Here is an 11165-nt window from a genome sequence, read left to right as displayed (position 1 = left end):
TGTAAAAGGGTCATTGGATCCCTGTGAAAAGGGCTGTGACCCACAGGCTGAGAGCTGTAGCTATAGAGCATCAACAGTTTTTGGAGTTGCTTGTTATTTTCATTTTGTAATTATCAATTCAGCCAATGCTACATTTTATAAATACATAGTAGAAAAAGGCAGAAATATGCTTAGGGTCATTTCAGGAGTTGTTAGAAATCCTATTTGTGGAGAGCGGTAGAGCTGGAGAGGCATTCGCCATGACAAGATGGCGCCTACTTCCGCTGTTGACTCCTGGTAAACAACTGTTTGCGCATGTGCGTAGAGTGAAAAGACGCCAAGTCACAGCCCATCCCAGGGCGTCACGTGGGGTGATGAGCAAACAGCCAATCATGGGTGGACACGCCACGCTGTGGGCAGACACGCTGCACTGTGGTGTATATAAGCAGTGCCGATTATTGGCTCGATCCTTTTTTTCCTCTGGATGAGGCAATAAACACTTGCTGCAGAAGGATCCTAGTGTCCGCGTGTCTTCTTGCTGGCGAGACGACTGCACGGGCAACACCTATTCTAATAATCTCCAGCTAGAATTCATTTAATGATTTATTCTAAAAGGTAAAATGCAAGTTAGCAACTCACATCATAATCTTAAAAATCAAGCATTATCTCAGACTTCAGTCTGAAAATATACTAACTTAATAGTTACATGCTGAGGGTAATGATAGGAAAATATTACAAGTTTTTGACCCAATTCAACTATTATGCTTTCTTTCATAAGAGCAGAAATCTGTCCACACAGTGAAACATTGCAGTTCATACCAAGCAGTAGCCTTGCTCCTGTTGCAGTAGTGGGCTCGTCTTGCCTGGCTGCATGGGATGGGTGCACACAAGGCCCACAGCTGAGTTAATGACAATTTTCCCAGGCACTACATTTGACTTTTTAAATGTGGGTTCTGGGGATTGAACTTAATTTACATGCTTGTAAAGCAAGCATTTTCTTGCCTGAGCTATCTCCTCTGCCCTCCTTCTTGAGATTCTAAACCAAACCAAACAAACAAAAAACAGGGGCCCCATGTTCTCATTTTGCACCTGAGCCTAAATAAACTGTATCCAGTTCTGCCTGGCAGTCAGAGTCTTGGCAGGCACCCAGTGGGAGAGAGCTAGAGTTCAAGGTTCAGTATGCAACCTTTCCCCCAGTCTCCGTGATTTCTCTGTGGTCCCTTTGTCCCTTCCGCAGGCCTGTTGTCTGCCAGTCCACAGCCCTTCTACATCTTCTTTTCTGCCACAGTTAGGGAAGGGACAGCCATCTGCCTTGTTAGCAAGAGGTAGAGGTGTCTGGTTTCACTGTTCTTGTAATTCTGTATTTGCAATCACTTTGCTTTCTGGTTTTCTTTCCCTCTCTATAGACAACAACAGAGTAGAAATTTTATATTAATTTCCAGCTTATCTATTCTGCAATTTTTTAACAATTGAACCCTACAACTTAGGGAGCTGGAGAGATGGCTCAGTCAGTAAATGTTTGTTCTGTAAGCAAGAGAACCTGAGTTTGGATTCTCACCACCCACATAAAAAGCAGGATGTGGTAATGTGCATTTATAATCCTAGCTCTGGGGAAGTGGAGACAGGAGGAGGTCAGGAGCATTCTAGTCAACAAGTCTAGCCAATCAGTGAACTCTAGATTCTGTGACCCCTTCTGCCTGAAAAATAAGGTGAAGAGCAATTTGGAGGAGACACATGATATCAACCTCTGGTCTCTACACACGTGCACAAACACATATACATGAATTTATACAGATACAAAATTATATATGGATCTCCACTGGCTCTACCTTTAGGTCCAGAGTTGAGCAATGCTGGGCAGAGGAGACTGATCTTATAGATGGAGGAAGGCTGAAGAAAGTAAAAACAAAAGCAAAAAGTTACTTTTTAAAAAAAAAATTAGGAAGAGGAAGAATAAGCAATAAAAAATAATGGATTGTTTAATACCAGCTTCTTTAGGTCCATTTTAACTAGTCAATTAATTAATTGTGCTGGTGTTTGAACTCAAACCTTGCAAGTTAGGTAAGTATTCTACCCTGGGGCTACATCCCCACCTCAATTTCTCAGTTAAATAGATTTGTTAAAGTAGAGTTTCATAAGGTGTTGGTGTGAATGACTCCAGCCTGCCCTGTGAGGAGCTAGTGCTGGGACTTAGTCCAAACCAATAAGCTATTATTTTTGTTTAACAACCATCACTGTCTTCTCCTTTGTGCCTGTGGGTTCATGCCCTTTGTGCCTTTCCTCTGGTTTTATAAGGTTTGGGGAGGTCTAAGAGGTAACACAGATGTTCCTTGTGCCAAGCATGAGTAGCACTCTTGGGTTAGCGCCCACAGAAACGACCACTCTCCTCAGCACCTCAGCACTACAGTTGTGGCTTTATGCAATAACTACATTATGTAACTACAATGGCGTATATAGATGGCATTGAGCAGTCTATGAACAAACCTATTGACTCTCGGTGTGCAAGGAAGTCACCGAGAACAGAAGTATGCTCCTCAACTCTCTTTCCAGGGAGAATGAAGATTGTGGTTAAGATAACAAGTTAGAGTAAGTGGAGATCAACAGCCTCTGCTCTAGGTAAATGAGTATGACAGTCATCTGTTGTCATGGCCACCTAACTGATGTGGCCCTGGAACAATCAACTTTCCAAAGTCAACCTGTCTTAAAAATGCCATCACCAAGCAACTGTCATCTCTCTAGGGAGGTCTTTGCTGCCCTCCACATATATGCTATTGAAGTGTTTGAGTTATATATAACTGGGCTCTCCACAGTGTCTGGCCTACCTCTCAGAAACCCCTTCTTCTGCTTTGATCTTCGCATTGGAATTTTGGCTTTGGCTTTGAAGGCTTCTGTTTGACCCTCCGTTCCCTGGAGTTTCCCTCTCACAGGTGCTTATCCACACCAGCCTCTTCCCAGGCTTGGGAGAGGTGAGAACCGGTGCAAACGTTTGATGAACTTGCTTTTTTGTTAGCATGGCTTTTTTTTTTCTCTGCAGAAAGTTACTTTCACCTTCCAAACTTCTGACAGAGTTCATCCCAAGGGATTATAGCTTAAAAACAAAAACTGTGTCCATTTATGATCCACTCTATAGAGGTTCTGAGAAGTATAGAAAAACTGCTTATATTTAGCAGTTCATGCCTGGCCTTCTCCTTACTCTAGTAACTTCCTATTTCTGACACTTTTCATTTTCTAGTGTCCCCCAAAATAGAAGTCTCTGTTTTGAGCTTTCTAGATGACTTTGAAATGGTATGTATTGAGCCTTTCTCTCTGCATAGCAACCTACTTGCTCTGTGGTTAATACGCAGACAAAAGCAATTAAAACAGGGAATTTGAGGGGATAAAGGTTAAATATGACTAAAGTCAAGCCGAGGAAACTACTGATCGGAAGGAAGCCTGATAAGGTCAGACAAGCTCTAATCCTTCAGTGATGAGATACAGAATGCTTAGAGACTGGAAGTTAAACTTTTCTTCACTAGGGTAGCTGCAGCATCATTGCTCCCATTGGTTATTTTTTATACAGTTGTACAGGTGTCTTAGTTAGGGTTACTACTGCTTTGATGAAACACCATGACCAAATGCAATTTGGGGAAGGAAAGTTGCATTTAACTCACAGTTCCATGTAACAGTTCACCATCAGAAGCAGTGAGGGCAAGAATTCAAGCAGGGCAAGAACCTCAAGACAGGATCAGAAGCCAGGGAGGAATGCTGCTCACTAGCTAGCTTAGTCTGCTTTCTCTTAGAACTGGGAACCACCTGCCCAGGGGTGCACCACTCACAATGGGCTGGGCCCTTCTGCATCGATCACTAATTAAGAAAATGCTCTGTAGGCTTGCCTACAATAGGATTGTATGGAATTTTCCTCAACTGAGGCTCCCTCCTCTCTGATGACTCTAGCTTGTGTCAAATTAACATAAAACCAGCCAGCACAGTAGGTAATGTCGATGAGTCCTCTTTAAGAATTTTAACGTCAAAAGATCCTTCCTTGGAGCAGAATATATATAATCTTTCCATTTTTCGTAGCTTATAACCTTTTCAAATATTAACTTTGTTTCCACAGATATACAAGCAGTTCCCTCAGGGCAGAGAGGGTTTCTGGCATATACGCAGTACCCGTGTGCCAGGTTCACAGACCCAGGAACTATTCATGAGCTCGACTACCCTTGATATCAACTTAAGAATGAAGCGTTATTATTATGTCAGTTTACTAGATAGTGAAACTGAGGTACAAGCTACCAACTATAGCAAGTAGCAGCTTTTAGGAATAGAACATGGGGCTAGTCCATGGGGAAAATTGTTCCACTTGACTTAGCAGCTAAATCCTTTAAAGGATTTGCCTTGAGTGATCATGCAAGATATTTTCTGGAGACTGTATGGTTGATATTAGTTTGTTTATGAGACAGGACCTCATATGTAGCCCTGGCTGGGCTGACTGCTCTCAAACTCAGAGATACGCCTACCTATGCATCCCGAATGCTGGGATTAAAAGGTATATACCATACCTGGCTAACAGTATTGATTTATTTGATAATAAATGTTTGATGAACTTAATTTGAGACTATCTTTTGCTAACACACCGCTGAAGCAAGGCTGTAGAGAAGCCCTAGCCCAGCATTCTCAAGCCATGGGTCCAGATTTTACGGTTGGGGGTCACCACATGAGTGACTGTATCCAAGGGTTGTGGCATTAGGAAGGTTGAAAACCACTGTCCTAGAGCAACTTAACTCTTAACTGGAGGTCCTGATGGATGTCTGCCTAACAGACAGCAGTGTGACTGAGCAAGATGACTGAATTTGTAGACCCCTTCTTGAGTTATGGCCCATGAAGGAGGAAAACAGAGTTTAATAGAGGCAAATGGTGTCTTGTGAAAGTTTATCAGAGGTCTCTAATAGGAACCCACAGGGTTATATAACCTCTAATATGAAGACTATTCTGCAATGTGAAAGAACTTGGAATGCAAGTTAGACCTACTCTCAAATAAAATCTCAAACAAGCAACAGTTATAAGGTCCTAAAACTACATAAAAAGTCTTCCTAATGCAGTGGCACTAAACTGATGCTTGAGACTTTGAACTAACTGTATAAAACAGGCCACCTGTCAAAGGACATCTTAGTTAATTTTGGCCCTAGGTCAAGTACAACTTTATAAGGCAATTCTTGTGTGTGTGCGTGTGTATGTTTGCATGTTCTTGTGTCAGCTAGATGTTGATGTCTGTTGACTACCTCAATCGCTCTCCACCCTGTCTGTCTGTTCCTATCTATCTATCTATCTATCTATCTATCTAAAAAGATAGTTTATTATTGAACCTAGAGCTCACTGATTAGCTAGGCTGGCTAACCAGGATTCTTTGCCTTCACAATGCTGGGTGACACTACTGAGCCTGGCTTTGACACAGATGCTGAAGATACGAATTCAGTTCCTGGGCTTTTGTTGCAAGCAGCAAAACGTCTGAGCCGTCTCCCAAGCTCCAGAAGCCAATTCTTCATGACTATGCAGCACAATATTTGGCGCCATAGACTTTACAATTAGTAATGAAAAAAAAAAAAAAGAGAAGTCTACAAAGATTGAACAAACACCATGCACTGTGGTATCCTTTATTTAAAAATTGTGAGCTAACTACAGTCGTAGCGTTCTCATTCACCATTTGGATGGCATAATAAACTGAGAGAACAGTAACACAATCCCAAGAAGGCATTACCCTATAAACACACGTATAACCACTCATGTACACATACACACAACATACACACAAAGATTATAATATAAACACAAAGTGATAAAAAACACTTTAAATGCTCTAAATCAAATTAAAACCCCTTTAGTAGTATAATAAACTGTGGCAATATTGTGACTATAATGAAAGATACTGAAACTGCTTAAGAAGCAAAATAGGGAAAGTACTGGCAATGGAGCAGCAGCCAACAGCTAAGGGAAGATGGAGGCTGGGAAGACAAAGCAATATCAAACCTCTAATGCTGGTACTGTGTAGGACTGCACAGAAGTAGTTTAAGGTTGATTTTTATTAAAACATCCTTTGAAATATTAATTTGCTGCACTTTACAAACAGTGGAAAAGAAAAAAAAGTATTTGGAATGTTAGACACACACGCGCACACACACATACACACAGAGGGAGCATTAGGTATCAGTTTATGGTCTTTGTTGATGACCTCCAAAAAGTTTTATAAGGAAAAACAGTTAAGTGCCAATGAAGTGAAAGAAAGTTTAAAAAAATGCTATCAAGATGCAAGTCTGAGTGTACTGAGTAGGCCCAAGAGTATAGCTCAAGGTTGGGGACGGGGTGGGGGGGCAGCAAAGCGTGATGCACATTCGGAAGAAAAATCAAGGTGGGCCCCAGAAGGCAGGCCAAGCTCTTTGAAGAATGTTGCCAATGAAGATGGATTAAACTCAGACTGTCTAGAAGGCGATTCCAGAGCACACCGAGTCCTCCAGTTGCTTGCCAGTTGACATCAGTTTCATAGTGCCCAATAAATAATTAATGCCAGCAAGCACCTCAACAAACTGGGCTTTCTACATCCGGGTGCTACATCTGACTCTTTACTGCACATGCAGGGGGATGGTTTGTTAACAGCACAAATAGGAATCATGGTTTAAGGGGGGAAATCACGTTAACATGGATTTTTTTCTTCCTTCATGAATTCTCATGCAAATGTCTGAAGCTGCCAGACGCCTGCAAAGATGAGTAAATTTAGTTTCCTAAGGATTTTAGGGGAGAGGAGATCCCCCCACCCCCAAGGCAGCCAGAGTCATCCGTGAGCAGGGGAACCTGGTTTCAGGATGGAAGAAACATAAGAAATGTCCCCTTTGCTGTAATTCATGCCAGGTTTAGAGCCAGGAAACCCAGCAGGTAGAATGGAGAGAGAAACAGAGAGCTTGAAAGTGTAGAGTTAGAAGGCAAAGTGCCTCTTGAGTCAGAATGGCTCAACTGCTTTCAGAATAAGACACTGCAGTATGGGACAAGGCTGGTTCTCTGGATTGGGAGGGAGGCGGGGCACTCTGTCTCCAGGGGATCTGGGTTGAGCTGCAGCAGGGGGCTTGGGGCCCTGATGACAACGTTATTTTTCAGGGTGCACTCAATTAGGAAATGTCCGACCTTTTCCAGGTGAGTATTTCTTTTAGCTATTTTCTCTCTAAAATCAAATCAGTTAGACAAGTTGCTAGTGATCTCCCCCGAATGGAATCTAGCTGCACTAGTGTTTTAAGGTGCTGTCGTCTAATTAAAAGTAATGCCCATCAGTAACGCTCCTAGGTATCAACTGTTGTTGCTGAGAGAACAGTCTCCAAATAGGTATCAGCCTCCAAATAGCCTAACTAGATAATCTACTACACCACGTGCCTTTTCTAGCTTGAATTTTTTTTTTTTTTTTTTTTTTTTTGAGCTTTAAGGAATTAGTCCTTTTAAAATGACATAGGAACTGCTTCTGTTTGGCTTGGCTTCACTCCTCCTCTTCCTCCTCCTCCTCCTCCTCTCCCCCTTCCTCTCCTTCCCCTTCCTCCATGGTCTCCACGATGAGCTCTGCGGTGCAGGTGGCTTCTCCGAGGCTGTTGACAGCCTTGCAGGTGTACTTGGCGTCATCATCCCCACAGACATCGCTGATAATGAGCGAGCAGTTCCCATCTTCATCGTAGTCTATCTGGAAGTGGCGGGACTCCCTGATTGACTGGTCATCCTTGAACCAGACAACCTCAGGGTCTGGGTATCCTGCATCACAGGGAGAGAACACAAATTACAGAATCCGTTATCTGATATTCTTATTAACTCAATCAAGAGGCTCTCAGGGTACCTCTGTTGATTAAAACACGAGGTTGGCTCTTAGGATGCATTTCCATATTTATGGACATATGTTGCCAAGAGTCATTTCTGAAACCTCAAAATAGAATATTCTAAGTCTGTTTTTGTTTGAGATGGGGTCTTGGTATGAAGCCCAGGTCAGTTTCCAAATTTCAACCCCCCTGCCTCAGCCTTTTTGAGTGCTGAGATTATAGGTGCGCACCATGAATTGTCCATGACTCTTACAATGCCACTCTGTCAGATGACGTAGGGCACTCCAGAAATATTGTCCAGATGGGCCAGACATCTTTTTGATGAAAGCAAAATGTTTTGAAACTAAACACATACAAGATTAACAGGTACAAGGGATCTTTTTAAGAGTTACACAAGTTTTAAAATTGGGTTGTGATAGTTGTATGATATGAATTTGTGAAAAGAGTTCATTTGAAAACCTAAAATAGATTAGTTTATAGTATGCAAATATTAACTCCACACAGCAGGTAATGGCTACATGAGACGTCAGACCGAGGACCTGGTAGGTAATATTGCTAAGAGAGAGAAAACCTACTTTGGTCTGATGCCTAACAGGTAATCTGCTTGTCTGTTTCTAGAGATGGATCCCATTGGCTGCCCTTATGTCTAGCCATGTCTCTATAAATATCAGTGTTAAAAACATATGGAGTAAAAGCACATAAATACATGTGTATCATATATTTTAGGATTGTGTGTGTGCATATCCGCCACCAGTTTTGCTTATGTGTATCTTTAAATATGTAATGTATTACAACTGACTTGTTCCTAAATTTTGTAGAAGTATTTTTAGATGAAAAAAAAAAAACTGTAGCCCCTGGCATATAAAATTATACACAAAGCTCAAGAATTCTCACATTCTCTTCAAGTGTAATTTTGTTTTTAATCAGAACAGTGTCCATATGCTTTAGTTTTGCATCAGGGCTGTAGTTAGAAGTTATGCAAATACCAAGGAGATTGTTTCAAAGAGAAAAAAGCACAACAGATGATAACCACGCTGTCATGCTACATTCAAAATTTCAAAGGACAAAAACCTCAGGAGATCCAGTGAGAGCAGCGACAGTCTGAGTTACAAGCACATGTTCATGCACACACACACAGATACACACACATACTTCAAGTTAAGTTGTGCTGTGCGTTGGCCTTGCTGCCCCTCCTCTTTGAAGCTGCAGGAGAACTGAACTATCCTACCCAGTAACAGGCTTCAAGCATGGGAGTCACAGAGGCAAGACCAGACACGGTGCAGAACTTCCTACCAGCCCCACAAAACTTTTAAGAGTCTAATATCCCCTTTGCTCAGATGGTTCCTCTGCTGCTTTGCCATCCTCACTCCTATGCTGTGCTTGAGCATGGCTTCTCATGCTCTCACCTTAAGCTGCTCTCTTAAATGTTCTCACACTGCTCCTAATCGCTTTCCTACCTCAAGGCCTGACCAAGGCAGGTCCGCAATAACTTTCTCAAAAACAAAAAAAAAAAAAAAAAAAAAAAAAAAAAAAAGAAAGAAAGAAAGAAAGAAGGAAAGAAAGAAAGAGAGACCTCATGTTAGTCAGTGTCTGTGTGTATAGAGGTTTGTGTGGTATAGGGGATTGAACTCAGGGCCTCGCACATGCCAAGGAACAGCTCTTGGTCCCGCTGAGCTGTGTCCTCAGCTGTCTAGTAATTTTATGTTAGACCCTTTCCTGAGCGTGCTGCTCTTGGTTTCTTTGTTATAAAGCCATCCACTTAAAAAAAGAAAAGGGCGAAGAATGATTGTTTCGTCCTTCCTGTCCTAATTCCAGGAATTACTTTACTCAGAAGGTCCTGAGAGTCCCAGGGCTGGGGAGTCTCACAGAAGTACAAGACGCGCTGACTCTGGCTGCCACGCTTCGCTGTGTGACCTTGGGGACGCTGCTTAGGAAGGGGTTTATGCTGTATTTGGTTAGAGCACGACGGCAGAGAACCCTCTGCTTTGTTGGCCTTGAAGCTATACTGGAGAGGCCTGTCCCGTCCTGCACTTATCTTGTTAGAACGTTGTAATCGTTGGAACAGAAAGGCTTTTTGTCCCGGCTCTGCTCATTTCATGGGTCCCATGCTAAGATTCCCAAGGTCTCTGTTTTCTGCTCACTCACTACTATGTGGCTGCACTGCTCCTTGGAGCAGAGAAGCTACACAAGGAGTAGAGCCCAGACTGGGAGCTTGGCCCTGTATGCAGGGATCCCAGCTCTCCTTACTGTACATTCCTGCACATGCTCTCCCTCGCTCTTACAACCTGCTATTCTTCTCTTCACTCTAAAACCTCTCTAAGGAATTAACAGGTTTCTCCTTTCACACACATCACACAGGTGGCCTCACAGAGCCCCTAGGGCCACTCCAGATGTTGGATATTATTCAATACACTAGGGGCCTGCACTCCGCAGTGTTGGATCACCACCCAAGGTCACACAGCCTGCTGACAAGTTCTTGAGCTGGCTTACTCCAGTCATCCGACTTTTGTGTCAACCGTCCTTCCAGAGCCTCTTAGGGGTAGCCTGCATGGTTCTCAGTGGCTTGCAAAGTCTGTTACATGTGTCCCACTGCTAAGGAGCTCCATAGGAGTCCATTGTTAATGTAGGTCTGGAGGCTAAAATGAATAGATGAGGTATCAACTGGCCCTGTGGGAAAGTCACTGATCAGCACTAGTCTTGGGTGGTTGGGAGAACAAAAACTGGTCCTTTAGGACCAAAGGTAAAAGACCCAGTGTCCCTTCAAGTTTGGCTATTCCTATCACTTCAGGCACTACAGGCTTGACAGCTTAGCCAGAGTGCCATGTGCAGCCATCCCCATGTGGAATAAGGAAGGACCTGCCCAGAGCTTACCTTCAATCTTGCAGTCAAACCTAGCAGCACTTCCCTCCACGACTTCCAGATCACGAATGGTCTTAGAGAAATAGGGCTTTACGTGGGGCTTTTCCTCAGCAACAGCCTCGAGGAAAGCCTGGGACACATCTTCTAGAAGATCAAGAGGGGACCAGGTGAGTGTTCTCTCTGTCTCTCTCTCTCTCTCTGTCTCTCTGTCTGTGTCTGTGTCTGTCTCTCTCTCTCTCTCTCTCTCTCTCTCTCTCTCTCTCTCTCTCTCTCTCTCTCTCTCTCTCCTTCCCTCCCCACCTCCCTTAAAGTTGCTATAATTTAGCAAGTAGTGCAGCTTAGGGAAGTGAATCACAGCACGACTTTCTCCTGGGGATGAACTGGCCTGCTGCCAAATGGTTTCTGGCAGCAGAGAGTACTGTGCCCAAAACAGGGAACTGCTCAGCCTCCCCCTTCCCTGATGCTGACACATTGAAAAAAGAAAGTCATCTTTAAAAAGGATTTTTG

General features: G+C 43.1%; 1 protein-coding gene across 5 annotated transcripts in view; it reads right to left on the bottom strand.

Annotated features, from left to right (window-relative positions):
* Positions 1 to 5582: 5582 nt before the first annotated feature.
* Positions 5583 to 11165, bottom strand: part of Mylk (myosin light chain kinase) — a 250011-nt gene continuing 244428 nt past the window's right edge. For 2 of the 5 annotated variants that reach the window (XM_031363765.1, XM_031363766.1), the window contains exons 31-32: positions 10671 to 10802; positions 7413 to 7737 (exon numbers count right to left, since the gene is read on the bottom strand). In XM_031363765.1, the coding sequence (XP_031219625.1) occupies positions 7472 to 7737; positions 10671 to 10802 (398 nt within the window). In that variant the 3' untranslated portion in view covers positions 7413 to 7471. Of the gene's footprint in view, positions 7738 to 10670; positions 10803 to 11165 lie in introns of all 5 variants that reach the window. The other 3 variants (XM_031363763.1, XM_031363767.1, XM_031363764.1) reach the window with 3 other exon arrangements.

The sequence above is a fragment of the Mastomys coucha genome, unplaced genomic scaffold, assembly GCF_008632895.1.
Source record: "Mastomys coucha isolate ucsf_1 unplaced genomic scaffold, UCSF_Mcou_1 pScaffold12, whole genome shotgun sequence".
NCBI lineage: Eukaryota > Metazoa > Chordata > Mammalia > Rodentia > Muridae > Mastomys > Mastomys coucha.
The sequence above is the reverse complement of the archived record's forward strand: the minus strand, read 5'-3'. Positions and strand labels throughout refer to the sequence as shown.